Source organism: Beta vulgaris, chromosome 4 (genome assembly GCF_026745355.1).
Source record: "Beta vulgaris subsp. vulgaris cultivar EL10 chromosome 4, EL10.2, whole genome shotgun sequence".
Taxonomy (NCBI): Eukaryota; Viridiplantae; Streptophyta; class Magnoliopsida; order Caryophyllales; family Amaranthaceae; genus Beta; species Beta vulgaris.
This window is the reverse complement of record NC_079205.1, coordinates 61,603,057-61,625,079: the sequence shown is the minus strand read 5'-3', so window position 1 is coordinate 61,625,079 and position 22,023 is coordinate 61,603,057. Positions and strand designations below refer to the sequence as shown.

The 22,023-nt window shown below is 34.3% G+C and overlaps 4 protein-coding genes across 5 annotated transcripts; 3 read left to right on the top strand and 1 right to left on the bottom strand.

Annotated features, from left to right (window-relative positions):
* Positions 1 to 1,409: 1,409 nt before the first annotated feature.
* LOC104890132 (hypothetical protein) lies at positions 1,410 to 3,063 on the top strand. 2 transcript variants are annotated; one of them, XM_010675509.3, is made up of 3 exons: positions 1,410 to 1,562; positions 1,680 to 2,086; positions 2,685 to 3,063. In XM_010675509.3, exons 2-3 carry the CDS (start codon positions 1,688 to 1,690, stop codon positions 2,874 to 2,876), a joined length of 591 nt encoding a protein of 196 aa, XP_010673811.2. In that variant the 5' UTR covers positions 1,410 to 1,562; positions 1,680 to 1,687; the 3' UTR covers positions 2,877 to 3,063. The 2 variants fall into 2 exon arrangements, with proteins under 2 accessions (XP_010673811.2, XP_048499609.1); XM_048643652.1 differs by having other exon boundaries at positions 1,461 to 1,595.
* Positions 3,064 to 7,666: 4,603 nt separating this feature from the next.
* Positions 7,667 to 9,922, top strand: LOC104890133 (hypothetical protein). Its single transcript, XM_048643651.2, has 3 exons — positions 7,667 to 7,803; positions 8,177 to 8,630; positions 9,516 to 9,922. Exons 2-3 carry the CDS (start codon positions 8,199 to 8,201, stop codon positions 9,720 to 9,722), a joined length of 639 nt encoding a protein of 212 aa, XP_048499608.1. The 5' UTR covers positions 7,667 to 7,803; positions 8,177 to 8,198; the 3' UTR covers positions 9,723 to 9,922.
* A 1,607-nt stretch (positions 9,923 to 11,529) lies between these two features.
* On the bottom strand, positions 11,530 to 14,394 carry LOC104890134 (hypothetical protein). Its single transcript, XM_010675513.4, has 3 exons — positions 14,234 to 14,394; positions 12,925 to 13,363; positions 11,530 to 11,866 (listed from the first exon to the last, which is right to left on the bottom strand). Exons 2-3 carry the CDS (start codon positions 13,339 to 13,341, stop codon positions 11,675 to 11,677), a joined length of 609 nt encoding a protein of 202 aa, XP_010673815.2. The 5' UTR covers positions 13,342 to 13,363; positions 14,234 to 14,394; the 3' UTR covers positions 11,530 to 11,674.
* Positions 14,395 to 18,230: 3,836 nt separating this feature from the next.
* On the top strand, positions 18,231 to 21,773 carry LOC104890135 (hypothetical protein). Its single transcript, XM_010675514.4, has 3 exons — positions 18,231 to 18,338; positions 19,004 to 19,429; positions 21,351 to 21,773. Exons 2-3 carry the CDS (start codon positions 19,031 to 19,033, stop codon positions 21,558 to 21,560), a joined length of 609 nt encoding a protein of 202 aa, XP_010673816.2. The 5' UTR covers positions 18,231 to 18,338; positions 19,004 to 19,030; the 3' UTR covers positions 21,561 to 21,773.
* The last annotated feature ends 250 nt before the right edge of the window (positions 21,774 to 22,023 follow it).

Here is a 22,023-nt window from a genome sequence, read left to right as displayed (position 1 = left end):
CAATCTAAGCTGTTTGTTTTTGTTGTTTGTGGGGCTTTGTTGAGCTTCCTCAATCCTTGATGTCACAAGTTCAAATCCTGTGAATAACATTTTGGCTCCTTTTTATTTTTGCTTTGTCTTTTTTTCCCCCCATTTTGATACACTTTTAGCCTAGTATTTAGGCTCCTTGTAACTATTCTTTCTGTTTTTTTCTCATCATAGTGAAGAAGCTTGAATTCCCCAACTGTGGACGTAGGTCTATTTTCACTGAACCACGTAAATCCTTGTGTTATCTTGTTTTATCTTCTTTATTGCTTTTGTTGTTCTTATTATTTCATTCATTTGTTACGCATTAATCAAATACTACAAGACTCTTTCCTCACACTAACCATTAATATATCATGTAGAAAATGGACATAAGAACACCGTGTACTTCAATTTGTTAGGATTGAATATTATTTTTTATTTCTTTTTCGAGTTCATTAGATTTTTATTTCTTCATTTTTATTGCTAATTCAAGTTTATTGCAAATATTGTAATTGATTTATGTTTGTAAGAAACCATCTATATTTGTGGGCTGATTTGACTTTTTGAATTGGTTTACAGAAAAAAATTAAGGATAGTTTTATTTATGTTAAGTTATTGAATGCGTGTTGTTAATATTAAGGGGTATATTTAAGTTTTAATAAATAAAGAGAGCTATTGAGTAATTTAACAGGGAGACACTATATCCTTCTTCCTTCTCTTAAATAATAGTGATAAATCGCAAACAAAAGTGGGCTATAGGTCAATTAACTAATACTATTTCTTTTGCCAATTTAGAAATAAAGTAAATAGAACTTTACATAACGGACTGAAACCGAAATAAAGTATGTGATCCTTCTCTTAAATAATAGAGATAATTCGCAAACAAAAGTAGGCTATAGGTCAATTAACTAATACTATTTCTTTTGCCAATTTAGAAATAAAGTAAAGAGAACTTCGCAGAACGTACTGAAACGGAAAGTGAGTGAAACTCCAACGAATAGAGGGAGTACAATTTTTTTTTTTAATTTCTACATTGTTGTTCATCTATGCTGGTTTTTTAATTAAGTGTTTATAAGGTACGTACTTAACTTTTTATCATTCCAAGAAAATCAACTTTTAGTTAAAAGTAAAAAAACTTTTACTAAAATTTATACTTCCTCCGTTCCGTTTTAAATGAAACGTTTGCTTTTTCACGTAATCCAACGCGCTTCTTTAGTCATTAATATCTATAGTTGTGTACGCGTAAAAAATATAAAAAAGTTATAATTTGATAGTATGCATCGAGACGAATCTAACAAGATCTCACTTGACTATGTTTTTCTTTATATAATAGCGATAAATTGGAGTCAAAATTGATCAATAAATAGTGTCATTTCATCCAATGTTTCATTTAAAACAGAACGGAGGAAGTATGTATGTATGAATTATGATAATGCAATATCCATCCACCCACGCAGCTTCTATAAATACATAAATTAGTGAAAGTGAGAAACCTAAGTTCTTCATCCATTACAAAGCATAACCTTCTTTCGCATTCCTATAAGGCTATAATTAAGGTATAGTGCATTTTTCTCCTTCAAAAAAAAAAGGTATAGTGCATTTTTAATCTGTTCTTCTCCATCGTTATTTATTCTTAACTTCACATGTTTAATTTCTTTTTTCTCGTTTCTAAGTGATAAAAATGGCGTCAATCCAACAAGTTGAAGGTGCGAAGCAATTCAGCAATGACAAGGAGAAAGCAGTAATCAACGAGATGTTAGAAGCAGCGAAGTTAATGGAAAAAAATGACGATCAAATTTCTGCGCAACAACAACAAGTTAAAGGCTATATGAAAAATAAACAGGCGCGACCAGTTAATCTAAGAAAAACATATGAGTTAGGGGCCGGAAATTTCATAAAAAAGCCAACTCAAATTATATCTGGGAATGAAAGTCAGGGTTCATTTTGGCATGTGGGTGTTACTGGCCCTGCGGCTGTAGGCTCCAAGGGGGCGGTGATATATGGTCACTACGACAACAATTTACCTCAACTTGGATGGCTCTTGGCTTGGTACAAGGCTGAGAATCCTGACGAACGCAAGGTAATTAAGTTTCGGATTACGTACTTTGTTTGGTTTTGCGCGCAGAAAGTGATCGAGTATACCAATTGGGGTTGGCGTAAGTGGTTAAGGGCCTTCGCTTGTTAACCAAGGTCTCGGGTTGGAGCCTTGGGTATGGAAAAAATCCCAGTTGGGAGGGATGCTGCGTGCCCTTTATGCAAACTAGGTGCTCTAACCGGACCGGAACCTTGCACAAGTTACCCGGTCCGGGTTTGCAGGCAAGGTCCCCTGAAAGTAGGGGGAATGGTAAGGGAAAATCTCCACCCCCAAAGTGCCTCTAGTGGAATTTGTCCCACAACCTCAAAGTTGTGAGATACAAACCAAACCACTAGGCCAAGTACTACTTGGTATTGCTCATGATAGAGTATAAATCTATTCATGGGGCCTCAACCATAAGTTTAAGTTTTTGGTTGAGCTGGTCCCTTTGACATGGTGTCAAAAGCCAGCGTGACAAATAGAGTATAAATCTATTCTTAGGGCCTCAACCATAAGCTGAGTCCCCAGGAATAGATTTATACTCTATCAGCTCAATTTTTATATAGATAAGGGTATATAATTATAGTTCAAAAAATTTGTGCAGGTGTATGTGGAGACTGGGTATCTAAGCAGGCTCATAAATTTGGAAGATAATGAAGTTGAACAAAAACTGGATGCTTCAACTAACAGCAGTCGCTACGTAGATAATGAGACAGGTGCATCAGCAGCCGGTGACATGATACCCTGGGAAAAAACCAACCAAGCTCTAGTTGGTGCAGCTTTCATAATGCCATAATTAATTAAACCACCACTATCAAGATATTAAAGATGTATGTGACCATATGCTTTAATTTATCAACTAAAGAAGCTTTTAGTTACTAGACTTAAATATGTTTATGAATAAATATAGTTGTGCCCTTGCTATGTAATTCCGGAAGATGTAACATTCATCTGATAATACAATATATAATTATCTATGGTCATCTTGGTATTTTTCGTTCATCCCTTGTAATTTTCTTGCGTCTTGGATTAGGAGTGTGGAATAGTTATGATGCAATTACATGCATATCGGTTAAGCAAAAAATCACACACGATGATTATATATCTTACATGGCGCAACCAATGATCTATTAAACAATGATTAAGTTAATACCTTTTGTTGGTTTATCAACTCCTTTGGAGGAAGAAATGGACTTATTATCATACTTTCATATAAGTTATATATATCCCGACCCACTAAGAATAACGAGTATCACAGTAATACTTATGAGATACGAAGTAGAATCATTGAATCTTGGTTGTTAACAAGAAATCAAACTAAATTGTACTGCAATATATAGATTAATGTCGGGGCATCGTTCAGATCAACAACTAGTATATATCTAAAACTCAAAGCCAACAAATGTCATGCTGCCACATGTTCTCCCCCCTCCCAAGCAATTGACATAATTAAACAATAAAAATATGTGTGTTAAGACTCGAAACCACAACCTCTCCTTTGAGTTACAAATGCACTAATAACCAATTAATTTACAAGCTTATATTGATTATTTATCGTAAGTGGAACTAATTATGCTTCTTAAGTTGACACACAAATTCAACTCCTACATTATAGATGAGTAAATGAGTAATATGTTAATATATCCTTGTGTTACAAGTTATATTACCTGTCAAGTTTTTGTTTACCATAATAGTGATAATAAAATATATATCAAATCAACTTTGCTGCATTATAAAAATATCTAATGGATCCACCAACCCTTGATTATACTTAGCCTTTTACAAAATAAAAATACACAGTATTACTACCTATCCGAAGGAGAAATTTGAGAAAATTATATTGTAGTTAATTTCAATTAATTATAGGTAGGAACGAAAACGGAACGTGTCTTTATAACTTGGAAAATGATATTACAAACTTTGTCGTGTTGAATCAACTAATTCGAAGGACTGATCCAGTGTATGATATGAGTTCGTGCGCGGGTAACTATTGATCTTAAATATATATACACTTATAAACTTATATAGGACTGATCTATATAATACAAAAGGTTATCCTTTAGACCTGATGAGTAACTTTTTGTTCTAAATGGGTCACTTTTACTTATATACAAGTGACTTATTAAGGTAAACAACTATTCTTTAATTTGTTTAAAAATGACTTATTTGAACTTAAAAGAGTGATTCATTTTTATGAACCCGGTACTCAATACTAATTGAAAGTTATGAAGTATTGAGGTCGTCACGTGTAATCTAATGTATACATTGATATGGGGGCATATCATTCAATTAATTTCAAAAAAAAAAAAAAGAATTATACACAATGATCTGGATTTTGCTTGGGGCAACAATAATTAAGCTACAAAATGTAAAAAGAAGAAATATGGGCTAAAATAGATAGAAATAAATGAAAACAAACTACGAAATAAAACAATACAAAAAATTACCCCTAAAAGTGACATAAATGTCACTTATTAATGTTATATTCATCTGAACTTATATGAATTAACTGCTTATTAGGCATGATTGAAGCATGCATATCAACCATGATTTCACTTTATTTTTAAAATTTGATTGAATCTGACCAACCTTGATCACAATTAATAACTTTTAATCTTAAATTAAGATGAAAAAACACACCCTATATATGACACTTATTCCATGTTTCATATAATCAACTATAACCGAAACCAAGATCTTATATAGTTGCAAGACCAACATACATACCAACAAGCTGAAATTATTTATCATTATTAGATTGGATTTTCTATTAAAGCTAAAAAATTAAAAAAATGGAAGATTCTTTTGACATGATGACCTTTTTACATGTTATTATATCAAAGATGTCTTTACACACATCTTTTGAGAAAATTATTTGCGCCATTTGATAGCTAGGTTATCCGTTTACAATTTGGTGATCACCTTAGCGTCTTGAAAAATTTAATTCAATTACTCATATTTATATAAAATAATAGAATAAGGTATAATTTCAATGCAGAATATTTAATGTTTTTCAAAAGAAAAGGGGAAAATATTTAATTCCAATGTAAAACACTTAAATGCATTGCATTGGAATTATACATCATTACATTATTTTATATAAATAAAAGTAATTAAGTAGAACAATATATTTCTTATCTAGCGCCTCCGGGGCGTTCGTTAGCTTTTGCCTTATGTTAATAGAGGGAAAAAATCTACAGTATAATTTGCAAATCATAATACGTCACTTTAATTGAAAAAAAAATCCTTCACTCTACTTTTATGAAAACTACGTGATTAGATTACATTTTTAAAACGTTACAAATCTTATACTTTACATGTTATACTTAAAGATAATGTTAGAAAAAAAAAAGAAATACTATATCCATTGGCCTTTAAAACCCAACATATTTAATCTTTAAGATTTACATGTATAAAAATACGGTGTTGATAAAAAAGAATCTAATTCGTAGACAAAGCAAGTGTTGTTTACTATGTTTAGTCTTTCATGTCACAATTCATTAGTGATAAACAATGTTAATTTAATTTAGATGACTTCTAAATGTTAGAATTCCATTCTTTATAATCATGTAATTTTGTTGCCAAAAGATAATTTTATACTTAAACTTCAATTGCTTAATTAGAGATTATGACTGTAAAATAGTTAAGAATTTATAATATATTTTATATATATAGACACACTAATTTATAATATTTCCTTTATATATGCAATTAAAAACCAATGAGCAATGCGAGGCTTTGAAGAATAAGGGGTTGACACGTAAAACGAATTTTTTTCTTTTATTAGTATATATGATGATAATGCATATATCTAAATCACGCACATGTCTATAAAATATTATACCATTTATTAGTATTCCCTCCGTTTCCTAAAGATCTTCCCTCTTTTCGTTTAAGTGCGTTTCCAAAAGATCTTCCCTCTTTTACTTTATTCCTTATTTGGAATTTTTTTTCCCTTTTTACCCTCTCATGTCCCTATCATATGGTCTACCATTACATTATTAATTCAATTTTACTCCATTTTCTCTCCTACTTTAACCCCTTTTTATTTGTTTATTTATCTTAACCCCTTTTTCTCTCCTACTTTACCCACCCCACACCCCACACAACTTGATTCTCATTGGATTCTGTTGTACCAGTAACAAAGAATATCTTTAGGAAACGAAAGTAGTATAATATTATTAAAATATTTGATATCAATCACATAAATTAATTAAAATCAACATTATATTCGTTTTCCATTATGCGATATGTATCTTTATGGTACATAAAGGCATAGTATCATAAAACAGTTGTGAGGAACACAATTGAGTAGGTCATGACAAAATTATTGTAGACAAGGAAAAGCAGGTCCGGATCCTATAGAGTTTTATGAAAACTCTACAAAGTAGAGTTGAATCCTAACCATATATTGTAAAATCAAGGGCTCATGATTAGTGGGAAAGGAAAAGATATGGGCAGGATATTCGGGGGAAATAGGGGGGATTTTTGGGAAAGAAAATACAAGCATTTGATTTCTTAATCAACGACTGATATTTAACGAACTCTACCGTGTAGAGTTATTTTGAAACTCTAGATGATCTCAACTCGGGAAAAAGCAAGCACATAGAATCTTTGACAATAAATACAACGTTGTCTTTTATAATTCTTCACTTGGTGTTTGTTACTATAAAGGAATAAAAGAGAAAATGAACATTTTTAGTCTTTGATAGAAACTTATATTCTAAAATATGAGTGAATGAATGCTTGACATGTTCCTTTCCTACCTTTTTTCTTTTTTTTTTTTAATTTTGTCCTATGCAGAAGAATATATACGAATTTTTTTCTTAAATAATGTAAAAGTGGGTTTTAAATCCAGAAATGTGCCCAAAAAAAAAAAAATTCCCTGCGTACCGTCCACGTAGGACGGCACGCGAGAAACTGTTTTTTTTCCCCACGTAAACCGCTACTCACAGTAGCGGTTTATACACATAAAACGCTATCTCAAGTAGCGGTTTATATATATAAACCGCTACTCAGGTTAGCGGTTTACCTGGGCAAAATGTTGCAAGCACATATCAAACTATGGAGTTGGGGATTTTAGTAAACCGCTACTTGGAGTAGCAGTTTTCATTAATAAACCGCTACTTGAAGTAGCGGTTTATATCACTCAGCGCCAAGGTTTTACTTAAGTAGAAAAAAAAATTCAGTAAACCACTACTTCAAGTATCGGCTTTACTTAAGTAGAAAAAAAAAATCTCGCGTGCCGTCTTATGTGGACGGTACGCAGAGAATTTTTTTTTTTTTTTTGGGCACATTTCTGGAATTAAATCCCACTTTTGCATTATTCAAGGAAAAAATTCGAATATATACACAAGAACTCAGTTGGCTTTGAGGAGCCATCATGTCATAAATTGAACCGATCACTAGTAAGTTAACAGTTCCCCTAAAAAAAGTTGAGTGCGCTATTCAATTAATTTCATGAACTCATACCTAAATTATTATTCTTTATAATATACAAAAATAAAATTAATATTCTTCACTTTTTTGGGTTATTCTTATTCTTTATTTTATTTTAAATATAATTCCCAATTAAAATTATTTTTATTATTCGAAAGTAAATAATTTATGCACGCATAGCTACACAACCATATTCATAGATCTATAAATACGCAATTAGGGATACCAAAGGTTTGTGCACATTCAAAAGCTTCAACTTCTTATTTGGGAATTCTATACTTGAGGTAAACTTAATTTCTTTCTTCTTTTTCTCCGTCTCTATATTTTCTCTCCTGAATTATTATACGTCGGTTCTTTTTTAATTGCAACGTTTCCCTTATTTAGAATTATTTTTGTATTAATTGCAACGTTATCCTTATTTGGTAATGTCTTTTGTCTATCTATTTCCTATCACGTTGATCTTACTTTTTATCTATCTCTATCTCTCTCCTCTTCACATGAATTTCTTAAAAAACGTGTCAATTGAGATATGTTGCAATTATTATAGAACGGAGTAAGTATATAATTACTCCAGTTATATGATTAAGTTAGTCTGACTTGTTTATTTTGCATCTTTACCATGAAATATTTCTTTGACGAACTATTGATTTTGAGAAGCAACTAGCTATTCAACATAACAATGGCTTCAGTGCAACACGTTCGAGCTTCGAAACAATTGAGCGACAAAGAGAAAGCAGCAATCGAAGAGGCAGTGAAGGGGGTGCAGGCTTCCATAGAAAAGAAAAAAGAAAACAACGCAAAGGCGAACCAAGAACGCCAACTAGTTTTGGTACAAGGCTATGTGCAGAATCTCCAGCCTCGTGCAGTGAAGCTTGAGAAAACACACGAGTGGAATGGAAAATTCTTAGTTAACCCTCCTGAAAGACTGGGTGGACTTGGTCCTAATGATAGTGGTACATTTGAGCACGAGGGTGCTACTTCGCAAGGCAATCTCCCTGTGCTTGTAGGCTCTAAAGGTGCATTCATATATGGTCATTTTGACTTTGCTCTTCCTAATCTTGGATGGCTTGTGGCTTGGGACAAGCCTGACAACTCTAATGGACCTAACAAGGTACGTAAACTCCACCAGTTTCCCTTCTTGTGGGTTATGAGGAGAGCGAGAATAAAAGTAATATTAGTTTATTAGGAGAGAGAAAAAATTTGGTCAAAAAATTGATTCTCAGCTCTTCACGATGGACCAGGAAAAAGAGGAGCAAAGAAGAAATTAGAGGGGGAGAGAAAATATAGTGGGGTAGGTGGAAGAGTGAGGAAGTAATAGAATAATTAATGACCATAAATTACAAGGCAACGATTGGTTGTACTCTAAGCTAACTCTTAAAAAAGTGACACGCTGACTATGGGGGCAAATATCAAGGACGCAAGCAAAGTTATTATACTTTCTTCGTCTCTTGATATACTTTTCATTTCTAATTTTAGCACTATTTATAAGCAAATAAAATCTTTCACTTTTTTCCCCATATATTAGAAAAAATATATATAGTCATGTAGGGAATTGTTTGATTCGTCTAATTTTGAATATATTACAAAAATAAAACTTACATAATTTTTTCTAATATGTAATTAAAGATATTAATGATACAAAACGTGCATTGGAAAATGTGAAAAGGAGAAATGGGGAGTTTATTGGAGAACAGAGGGAGTATATATGAATGCTGCAAAAGTCAAAATATTGCAATCACTTCCTCCCTTTCTTAATAGATGCATCGTGTATTGACTTTATATACTATTTAGAATTCAACTTTGCCCATATCTAATTACTATTGCGTAAAAATAAACGTTATTATCTTAATTGTTTGGGTGAATCTCAATTGTGAATCGACAAGTGTCCCCAATATATATAATGCATCTATTAAGAAACAGAGTAAGTACAACGTACTGCAAAGTACTATGTATCAAATTAGCATATATTGGCATAACTTAATTGTATTTTTTGCAGGTGTATGTGGACGCTGGGGAGCTAAGCAGGCTGATGGCAGTCGACTGGAGTGAGATTGAACAAAAATTAGATGCATCGGAAAGCTACAGTCGCTACTTCGACAGCGCCACAAATGCTATAGTAGCTGCTGAAATTAAGGATACGGGCGACAAATTGGCTTCGCTTGCTTCGAGCTTTCATATTTACGTCCCCCCACCCCAGGTTTAATTCCAGCTGCTTAAGAAGAACGAAAGGGGCGCAAGACTTGAATAATTAACCTGCACTCTTGTATTTTAATGCAGCTCCTAGTATCATGTTTTATATGCTTATGATGAATAAACTGTATGAGTTCCTTGGATATGTAATGCCCAAAGATGACACATACATCTTATAATGAAATATTATCTATCTTATATGGGTGTGTTTTATATTGATGTTGTACGTAGTAGAAGTATTTTATCTCTTGATTATTATCGATTTGAATTTATGTCTATATATCTTTAGGCTAGAATTTGAAGTGTGGGAACAAATATGCTTGTTATGTACGTGATATGAGCGATTGTGTCATTAATGGTAAAAAGTATGTATCGACAAGTATCAAAGTCAAAATGTTACAATTTTTAGAAAAATGAATAATGGAGTAGCAACCTTACCACGTTAGAGAAATCAGAAACAAACACTAGTTTTCATGTGACATGATGTTTATCACTCTTCAACCGAGGGTTTGTCAACGAATCCTTAGATAACTAAATATAGACGCAATAAACCCCAACCCCTATTTTCCATTCTTTTAAAAGTGACTCATTTCTCTTGTTCCCATCTTAAGAGGCTATTGAAAGAATTTAGAAACTTATTCTTCGGTGACTAATCAATTGTGAAAAAACGATTTTAATTTGTAGCTTCTCTTCCAGGGCTAAGACGTTCTACGATGAGATGAAAAGCTCATCGGGGAAATCCGAAAGATAGAGGAGGGGGCGGAGGCAATTCTGGCAAGGCTAAGTTCATAAGGACTCGAATGGATACAGAGTATCCGCAAGAGAAATTCCATGAAGTCCTCTCGAGTCTCAAAGGGCAGCAGGAAAATAGCTTTGATTCCAAAGAAGGAAGATTGGCTTAGGTTACGGGAAGAAAGAAAGTGAAGGTCTAGGCCAATATATATAATGCTATTGTAATAAAATTTCTATCGTTTTAAAGACGTCCTTCGATCGAGCCTTGAGAAAGGGGATAAAGGTTAGGAGACAGATGGTGATTTTGACCCAAGTTATGGATTTCAATTCTGATATACGTATTGCCAATTAATTTTGAAATCCCACTAACTTAGTCGTTATTATACGAAAAGCATAGCACATATATATCCCAATAAATCAGCCACTATATTTACTTAATTACCTTTTTTGAATCAATATTCAACAGATTCTGATCCACAAATTTTCTAGTATAGGAGATATATCATGTGACTTTAAAATACAAAAAATTGAAAACCAATGTTATAGAACAAGCCCTTAGTTTTTTGAAATGTTTTTTCTCTTGTCAATCTCTTATATATTTCCTCTAATTCTCATTTTGGTGGCAAATACATGGGGTGGAAGGGGGTTGTGCGTAGTACTACTATATTCGTTCATTTATAATCTAAACACTTTCCTTTTTAGTCGTTTATTTTTAATGTTTACACCGTTACCTTATCCATATAAAGTAAAATGCTCAATCATTATTCTCCCATTTTGTTCCCCATACCCTAATTTTCTCACTCCTCTAACATTTTATTTACTCTTTGTACTTCTTACTCTCCACTTTTCGTAATTTCTCTCATTTTTCTCCTATTTTTTTCATTTTTTCCCCTTGATTCTAATTAAAAGCAAACCGTGTAGATTAAATAGAAACTGAGGCAGTACTAGTTAGTACAAACATATATTGTAACATATATTTTCCTCCACACTCCCTATTCCCTAATCGCGCCGAATAATTTTTTCCAGAAAAATCAAAGTTAATTGAAGAGAAAGGTGCCGAGAACAAGAGGCTTTATCAACTCATAAAATTATCAGTTAAACATGATTTTATATCTGCATGTATAGCAGAGATCAGAGTGCATGCTACATATATAAGTCTTATTTAGTTCCCCAATGGTTGTAAGATAAAACCATATGGATCAAGTTACATGCATATAGTGGTGGTATATCGGATTACATTATTCTGTCAAATGTGGCACCAACCAAAACCATGTTGTTGGCGTAGCTCGACATTTGAGCAGCAGCAGCAGCACCAGTGTCACTGTCCCAGTAGCGACTAACACTGTGGGATGCATCCAGTTTCTTCTCAATTTCATCCATCTCCATGTTCGACAACCTGCTTAGATCTCCAGCTTCCACATACACCTATATGTGAAAACAATTATTAGTCTAAAGGATTTGAGTATGCCAAGGTGCGCAGAACACCAAAATCTACCACGAGTCACAGAACAAATTAAAACTTTAATCATTAACAATGATCACCAATATATACAAACACAAATTAAAATTAAGGAAATTTCACTTGATACCACTGTACTTTGGGCTTTTTCATTTGGTAACCAATTTCTTTTTGGATTTCATATGGTACCACTGTAGTTAGGACTTATTCTATACCGTAACATTATATTAAATAAAACATTCTTTGGGGGGGGGGGTTGGAATAGGATTGGTGGTTTGTCTAATTTTGCATAATTAAGGTTTCGGGAGTCATTTATGTCCTTAACGACCAAATTTAAGATCCAATTTCGTAAAGAATAAACAAGTCGGCATTTCCTTACACGTAAAATGAGGTTCTTGTCGTTTTACTGCAATTTTAACTTCAATTTTGACCCATAAGAGCTAAAATGACTCCCAAACCTTAGCTGAACTATTCTCGATGTACAAGGCATGTAAATGAGGCAAACATATACTCATATTTAACCCAAAACTAATGTTTTAATTTATTTAACAGGATGTTCAAACTATAGTGCGTGGTACCATATGAAATCTAAAAAACAACTGAGTAGCAAATGAAAAAAAAGCTTAAAATATAGTGGCACCAAGTGAAATTTTCCTTAAACTTATAACTTCATATCTTAATTTGTTCGTTTCCCTTAAATTTTCCCTTAATTTTTACAAATATGTAATTGAAGGTAAACTAAAATATGCATTCAAAATCTATAACAACCAGGAAGAACGTACAAAAAGGAATGGTGAGGATAATTGCCAAAAAGGTTCTTATAATTGATCGTATGGTACGTGTTTTATTTCTTCCTATGTAACTTTTGATTGTAACACTTTTCTTCGTAGTCAAGCATATTTATATATATATATGTAATTATTCCTAATAAAATGACTTTAAAAATAATAATGGTCAAAGATATAATTGAATACCGCGAAAGAAAACAAGTGTAATACAAAAAAAAAACAGAGAGAGTACGTACCTTGTCGAATTTATTGGTGAGTAGAACAGACTTATCCCAAGCCAAGAGCCACCCAAGCTGTGGAAGAGCTTTGTCATAATGAGCATATATCACTACAGCCTTAGATCCCTCAGCCATAGGGATACCCACTTGCGGAGCAGCACCCTCGTGCACAAATGCACCACTTTCACCAATTTTCTCAGGAGGGCCAGTTAGGAATTTCCCCTTCCACACATGTGATTTGTTAAGCAACAATCCTCGACCTTGAAGATTCTTCATTACTCCTGTAACCAAAGCAACTTGTTGATCTTGGCTTGCCTTTGCATTCTTGATGTTGTTTGCTAACATAGACTGTGCCTCCTTCACCGCCTCGTCGATTGCGACTTTCTCCTTTTCGCTGAATTGGTTCGAACCAAGAGGTTGTTGTGATGAAGCCATTGTTACCTCTTAGATCAGCGAGCTGCCAGCAAAAAAAAAGTTATTATTGGTTCATTGCATAGTCATGAGAATGCTCTGGACAAGTAGGGGTGCGCAAAAATATCCGAATTTTCGGATCGGATCCGATCCGATATCCGACATTGAACACCCCTATGGACAAGGGTAGCCCGTAATAATTGGACTACTGCTATGGGACCTATTCCCGTCATGAATGTCTTTTACGACACGAATTTTGTCTTTTGCAATTGGTTTACGAGTCCAGTGACAGATCTTGAAAGATTTGCAATAGAGGGTCAGATTTTTCCACAATAACATATTATGATACCGTGTAACTTATTTTTGTATGCTGGGTTTTGGGCTCTAGATTACAAGGCTTAATTATTTTTTTAAAAAAAAACCTACGGGGCCAGGCCCAGGCCTGCCCCAATGAAAATCCGTCATTGTTTACGACGGGATGATCAACAACGGGGGCGCTTTTTTACGACAGAGTATGACAGGAAATCCTATTGTGAAAGATATTTTCCGACGGGTTTACGATGGAATTTCAATCATTAATGGTGTATTTTCTAGTAGTGTAATAACATGGTTAGATCACGTGTCACAGACGACTGAAAGGCATTTTGATTTCAACTTTCTTTATGGCTACATAAATAATACTTGCTTGTCACAGTTGTCTAAGCACTTTAGTTGTAAAATTTACGGGGATAGTTTTCAAGAGTTGAAAATTGATTTTGTGTTTTGTGTAGACTAGTCCCCCATCATATTAACTCCCTATGTAAATGTAACGCACATAGACACCAAAAAAAAAACAATACATGCATGCTATGACTACATGAAAGAATATAAATTATATAGAAGTACTACAATATAAAGAAGAGGGAAGAAAGTATACCTTAAGTGTAATAACTGAAAGAAGTTTTATGATTTGTGATGCACGGATACCTTTGGTTACAGCAATTCTACATTTATAGAGGAAAAAAAAAGAAAAGCTAAGGTTGCATACTGATGCATGTAAAAATAATATTTAAGAATAATGAAAATTCCAAACGTGGGAAACAAAGAGAATAGCATAATAACTTTAAAGAAGAAAATATATACGAATACTTTTAGAATAATTTTATAAAAGAAGAATAACATATATGTTCTATCACGTCCCTTACACGAGAGCTCCTTGAAAGATGCAGTATACACCTCCCTCATACCTAGCACTAACTGAAAGAATATTATTTATGATTTGTCAAGCACTTGTGCAACGTTACAAGTTACGTCGGCACTCATAGGAATGTTTCGAGAGAAAATATGGTCAGGCCCGGAGAAATCAAAAAATGTTCCAAAAACAACAAAAATTGAAGATTATAATACATGCTTTCGGACTTTTCCCGGGACCTGAGCTTCAAATGCCACAGGATTCCTCCTAGGGAGATGGGAGGTCATTGAAACGAGTCATGTGGCTTGGAACGAATATATGGATGCATTTACGTTCATTTCGAGGTTATTATGGGTTTTACGAGAAATGAACAAATGGGATGTTCAAAGACTTTTAGAGACAACACAAATGGTACCAAGCACCCGGACCGGGCAATGTTGCAAGTGATGTCGGCGCTCCTAGGAACGTTTCGGGAGAAAATAATGATCAGGCTTGGAGAAGTCCAAAAATGTCCCAAAAACAGCCAAAATTGAAGATATAATACACGCTTTTGGACTTTTCAAGGGCCCGAGCTCCGGATGCCACGAGGAGCCTCCTAGGGACATTGGAGTTCATTGGAAAGGAGTCAGGTGGATTGGGATGAATATATGAATGTTTTTACGTTCATTCTTAGTCAATTTTGGGTTTCACAAAAAATGAACAAATGCGGTGTTCATAGGATTTTCGAGGCAATTCAAATGGTGCCAAGTACTCGTGCAACGTTACAAGGCACGTCGGCTTTCCTAGGAACGTTTTGGAAGAAAATATAATTAAGCCCGGAGAAGTCCTAAAATGTCCCAAAAATAGCAAAAATTGAAGGTTATAATACACGCTTTCAGACTTTCCCGACGCCTGAGCTCCGAACACCACAGGATTCATCCTGGGGACATGGGATGTCATTGGAAATGAGTCATGTGGCTTGGAACGAATATGTGGATGCCTTTATGTTTATTTCATGACAATTTTGGGTTTCATGAGAAATGATGATATGGAGGGTTTAGATAATACTTTTCCAGGCAACATAAAAATGGTGCCAAGAACCCTTGCAACGCTATAAGTCACCTTGGCATTCGTAGGAACATTTCGGGAGAAAATGTGACCAAGCCCGTAGAAGTCCAAAAATGTCCTAAAAACAGCCGAAATTGAAGGTTATAATACATGCTTTTGGAATTTCCCGGGGCCTGAGCTACATACGCCACGGGATGCCTCCTAGCGACATGGGAGGTTATTGGAAAGGAGTCATGTGCCATGAAACGAATATGTGGATGCCTTTACAATCATTTCGAGGCAATTTTTGGTTTGACGAGAAATGAATATATGGGGTGTTTAGTGACTTTTCGAGGCAATGTAAATGGTGACAAGCACCCGCGCAATGTTACAAGTCACGCCGGCACTCCTAGAAATATTTTGGGAGAAAATTTAATCAGGCCCGGAGAAGTCTAAAAATGTCCCAAAACAACCAAAATTGAAGGTTATAATACACGTTCTCGGACTTTCTCCGTGTCCGAGTTCTGAACGCCACAGGATGCCTCCTAGGACCATGGGAGGTCAGTGGAAAGGAATCATGTGGCTTGGAACGAATATATGGATGCATTTACGTTTATTTCGAGGCAATTTTATGTTTCACGAGAAATGAACGAATGAGATGTTTAGAGGCTTTTCGAGGCAACACATATGGTTCGAAGCACCCGCGCAACGTTAAAAATCACGTCGGCCTTCCTAGGAACGTTTTGGGAGAAAATATGACCAGACCCGGAAAAGTCCAAAAATGTCCCAAAAGCAGCCAAAACTGAAGGTATAATACACGCTTTCGAACTTTCCCGGTGTCTGAGCTCCGAACGCCACAAGATTCCTCCTATAGACATGGTAGGACATTGTAAATGAGTCATGTAGCTTGGAACGAATATGTGGATGCATTTACGTTCATTTCGAAGCAATTTGGGTTTCACGAGAAATGAACAAATGGGGTGTTAGAGGCTTTTCGAGGCAATGCAAATTGTGCCAAGGATTCGCCAACGTTACAAACAATGTGAATGCACTCCTAGGAATATTTTGGGAAAAAATATGACTAGTCTCGAAAAAGTCAAAAAATGTCTCAAAAACAGCCAAATTTGAAGGTTATAATACACGCTTTCGGACTTTCGTGCGGCCCGAGCTCCAAACACCACAGGATGCCTCCTAGGGACATGGGAGGACATTACAAAGGAGTCATGTGGCTTGGAACCTATATATGGATGCCTTTAAGTTCATTTTAGGGCAATTTTAGATTTCACGAGAAATAAACAAATAGGTTTTTTAAAGGTTTTTCAAGGAAGGACAAATGGTGCCAAGCACCCGCGCAACGTTACAAGTCACGACGGCATTCCTAGGAAAATTTCGGGAGAAAATATGAGCAGGTGCGGTAAAGCCCAAAGTTGTCCGAAAAATAACCAAAATTGAAGGTCATAATACACGCTTTCGAATTTTTCCGGGGTCCGAGCTCCGACCTCCACGGGATTCCTCCTAGGGACATGGTAGGACATTGGAAATGAGTTATGTGGCTTGGACAAATATGTGGATGCCTTTACGTTCATTTCGAGGCAATTTGGATTTCACGAGAAATGAACAAATGGGGTGTTAGAGGCTTTTCGAGGCAATGCAAATTGTGCCAATGACCCGTGCGACGTTACAAGTCACATTGACACTCCTAGGAATATTTCGAGAGAAAATATGACCGGGCCCGGAAAAGTCAAAAAATGTCCCAAAAACAGCCAAAATTGAAGGTTATAATACACGCTTTATGACCTTCCCGGGGCACGAGCTCCAAACGCCACGAGATGTCTCTTAGGGACATGGGAAGTCATTGAAAATGAGTCACGCAGCTTGGAACAAATATATGGATGTCTTTACGTTCATTGCGAGGTAATTTTGGGTTTCACAAGAAATGAACAAATGGGGTGTTCAAAGGCTTTTCGAGGCAACACAAATAATGGTGCCAAGCACCCGCGCGACGTCACAAGTCATGTTATCTTTCCTAGGAATGTTTTCAGAGAAAATATGACCAGGTCCTGAGAAGTTCGAAAATTTATCAAAAAAACAGTCAAAATTGAAGGTTATAAGTAGTAAAACTAAAGGTGACCCAATCCGATTAAAATTTAGCCGAATTAACTAATACTACCTCCGTTCTTTTTCTATTACAACAATGTGTTTGGACACAATTTTTAAGGATTTGGAACAAATGAGTAGTTTAGCATAAAAATAATTCTTTTAGTTAATTAGAGTAGGAGAGTAATCATCCTTAGAAAAGCAGATTTATAAGGCAAAGTGAGCAATTAATGATGATTTTAATAAGATAAAGTAAGGATAATATTGTCCATTAAAGTTGCTTTTTATACCAAAATTGGAATATTGCAATAGATGTAAAACTACCCAAAATTAACTACCTTTTATGCTTAAAAAGCTATACAGTTGTTATCTGTTACGGAATCAACCAAAATTTTCCATCTATTATGGCCCAATTATTCTTGCCTTTGATTTTCTCTTGATAAGTAAGGATTAACTAAGCATATATAATGCTAGTGAATTTTGTTTCAAGAAAATATTCTAATTTAATACTCCATTATTGATAAGAATTTCGTTATTCTTTGCTTTTTCAAAATAAAAGTTATTCTTATTCATATTTTCTGGCTCAATTTGTATTTACTTGTCAATATGTGAATTTATCCATATATGCATGTGTATGCAACCTTTTCCTTTTTCCCTCTATATATATACCAAGGTCTTTGTGCACTTCAAAGCATAAACATCTATCCTTTAATTCTGTCCACTTAAGGTATTCTTTCTTTCTCCAAACTCTCTCCTTTTATGTAGGTGTGTGTATGTATATGTATATAGGTTGCATTTATATGAGATTTAAACTCCTTAGTCCTCCTATTCATCTAGTTCTTTTGTTTTTTTAGTTTCTACATTTGTTTTTTTTCATAGTTTACGAGAACGAGATGCAACTTTAAACATTAATATCTTAAATTAGATATATGGAACAGTTATAAAAAATTATACATTTAAAGATTAAAATATAAATTGAGACTGCTAATTAAACAAGATCTAACATAACTAAATTTTTTCATATGTATATAAATTCAAAGACACTTAAAGTTATCATATGAATAGTACTCACGGTCAAACTAAAAAAAGACAGAGGGATTATGACACAATCATTTATAATCGTAGTAGTATGAGAGACATTCTAAAGGACACAAAATTAGAAATAAGAGTCAGATGATCTATTAGGCAATAGTGTAAATATAAAATTCATAAACTTCCTTCGTATCATTTTAAATGCAACAGATGAATATTTTATATCTCACAAAAAATATCAATTTGTTGCATTTAAAACGAAACGGAGGAAGTACTAGTTTTACTCAACATTGATAACATATACTTAAAAGTTTAAAAATTTCTTACTCTTTTGTGGGTTACTTAACTGGTATGTTTTAGGAGGAAGCAAGCTAAGGTCAGATAACAATGGCGGCACAACAAGCTCATGGCGCGCACCAATTATCCAACAAGGAGAAATCCGCAATCGACGCGGCAGTGAAGGAGGCAGCAAACAACATCAAGAATGCAAAAGCAAGCCAAGAACAATTGGTGGTGGTCACAGGAGTAATGAAGAATCTCCAGCCTAGGGCATTGTCCCTCGCCAAATCCCACGAATGGACGGGACATTACCTAGCCGAGCCTCCTAAGTCAATGGAAGAAAGTGGTGCGTTTGTGCACGAGGGTGCGGCTTCGCAAGGGAACCTCCCAGTGGTTGTAGGCTCCAAAGCTTTTGTGATATACAGTCCCTTGGACAAATCTCTTCCTGCTCTTGGATGGTTGTTGGCTTGGAACAAACCTACTCAAAACTCTGAAGGAATCAATCAGGTATATCACCATTACTTTCTCCGTAACAAAATAGATGTTATATTTTGACTTTCACGCTTGTTGATGCAGTATTTTGACCATGAATAGTTTTAGTTGTGTATTAGTAAAAATTATAAGAATATAATGTTGTGGTTACTCTTGGCATCAGAGTATGAAACTATAAAACGATACATAATTGAGATGAATCCAAAAATATTTTTTATAGTAACGTTGATTTTATCTAAAACTAAAAAAAAATACATGGCCAAATGAAGTTGGTGAACAGTGCAATTTTCAAAGTGTAACATTTATTTTTTTATGGACGAAATATGTATTTTTATTTAGTTGTTATATTTTGACCTTATTTTTTTACAACAATATATAAAACAATTATTTGAGCTTAAGATGTTGTCGGATAAGTCTCAATGTTGATGTTTAAATTATTAACTTTTTTAATATGATTTAGACTATTGATAGTTATAGATATTAATGATTAAATTCGTGTTTTGACTTTAAACACATGGAGTGACTCTTTCTTCTTCTAGTGCTCAAAGAGTTGCTATAGTACTTGAACCTGTGACCATATGTAAGAAAATAATAACTTGATTATGGCGTGAAATACTATTTTCTTACCTAACTTACTTATATTTAAATACACACAACAACATACTCAGGCCCGTCCCGAACTACATAGAGGCCTTGTGCGAACCCATATTTGAAGAATTCATGTAATAACTCATTCGTTCATGATTCTTCACTTCATATAATCATATTATGAAAAAAGAGTAGTCCAAATAAGTAGATGAACATTTTCTTTTTACTACTTGGACTTTGTCTATTTTGGGGCCCTCACAATTAAGGGGCCCCTGTTTCATGGAACATGTTGAACATGGTAAAAGCCGGCCCTGATACATACTTCATTCCGGCCTATTCTATTAGTTGCAACATTTACTTTTTTAAACCGAATCTTGATAAGCTTTGACATAATTATTTTTCTATTATAATATAGATAATAGTAAACATCATGATCTATAATCTTATTAATTTTAGGGTTTTTTGTCAGAAAGGACCTAATAAAATACAAGTTTTGTGGGGAAGGACCTAATAAAATTTTTTTTGTCAAAAAGGACCTAATAAAATACTTCCGATTGTGAACAGGAACCACTTTATGAATTTCCGGCCAAATTTACCATTTACCGGCGTTGACCCTTTTGTTTACCCCTAGTTGACTCTTTAATGTTCAATTCCTATTTTAACTGACCCAAACATATTGAATTCTCACACTTTTCTCCCAACAGCGCAATCTCCATTGAAGTGAAGTATCAACTTATTCGATCTTATCCTGCAACCTTCATCAAATCCAAGCTATGTTTTGCTCTTCAGATTTTACTCTCTCAATGTTTAAGGGTTTTTGAAATTTAGGGCTCCTATTATACGTTTTTCCCAAAAACGCAAATTAGGGTTCTTAATTTTACTGTAATTTCTCTTCTCCTCCTAATTTTACGGTAATAGAAACAGAACATTAAAGACTTAACTAAGGGTAAAAAAAGGGTCAACGCCGGTAAATGGTAAATTTGGCCGGAAATTCATAAAGTGGTTCCTGTTCACAATCGAAAGTATTTTATTAGGTCCTTTTTGACAAAAAAATTTTTATTAGGTCCTTCCCCACAAAACATGTCTTTTATTAGGTCCTTTCTGACAAAAAACCCAAAAATCTATTCTCGAACTATGAACTTTTCATTTTTTTTTTTTCCATATGAGCCATGAAGGCAGTACAAAGAAAGGACGGGGAGACTATTAATACCTAGTAAAACATAATAATTACGAAAGTTGTTCACTGGGGTCTGGACATCATGAAGTAGCAGCAATTTTTATAGCTAATAAAATAGAGAGAAAGTATCAAATTAGCAGATGAATCTCAGATCTATTAATCTGTTTGCAGGTGTATGTGGAAGCTGGAGATCTAGGCAGGCTGCTGAACATGAAGGAGAGTGAAATTGAAGAAAAACTGGATGCATCCCACGACGTAAGTCGCTACTGGGACAGCGTTACTGGTGCTGCTGCTGCTGCTCGAATCGAAGGCGCTAATGGCGCCAGAATGGCTTTGGTTGGTTCCACCTTTGATTATCTCCCAAATCTTCCCCGTCAGTAAATCACCATAATGCTGTATGGACTTACTAGATCCATCTGTAATCTGTTTTTATCGAACAAAGGGACACTAATACTTACTTAAATAACCTGCATATTCTACCATGCACCTCTTAATATTGTCATGTACTATTAAGCTTATTATGAATAAATAGTGTCCCTTAGTTTTGTAATTCTTGCAGATGAACATTCAATAATACTATCTATGCTTAGCTTATTTTTTCTTTTTTTTCTTTTTTTTTTCCAGGGAAGCTTAACTCTTCTATATATTGCTTTTGTGTACAGAATTCAAAAAAAAATTCTCTTATTCCCTTATCTATCCTAATATTGTTATGAGTTATGACAAATGCAATTAAAGAAGCTAAGAACAACAGAAAGATTTAATGTAGTTCACTAACGATGTGTTAGCTATGTCTACTGGCGGAGGAGAAATGATTTTATTATCTTTTAGGAAATAGAGTACATAT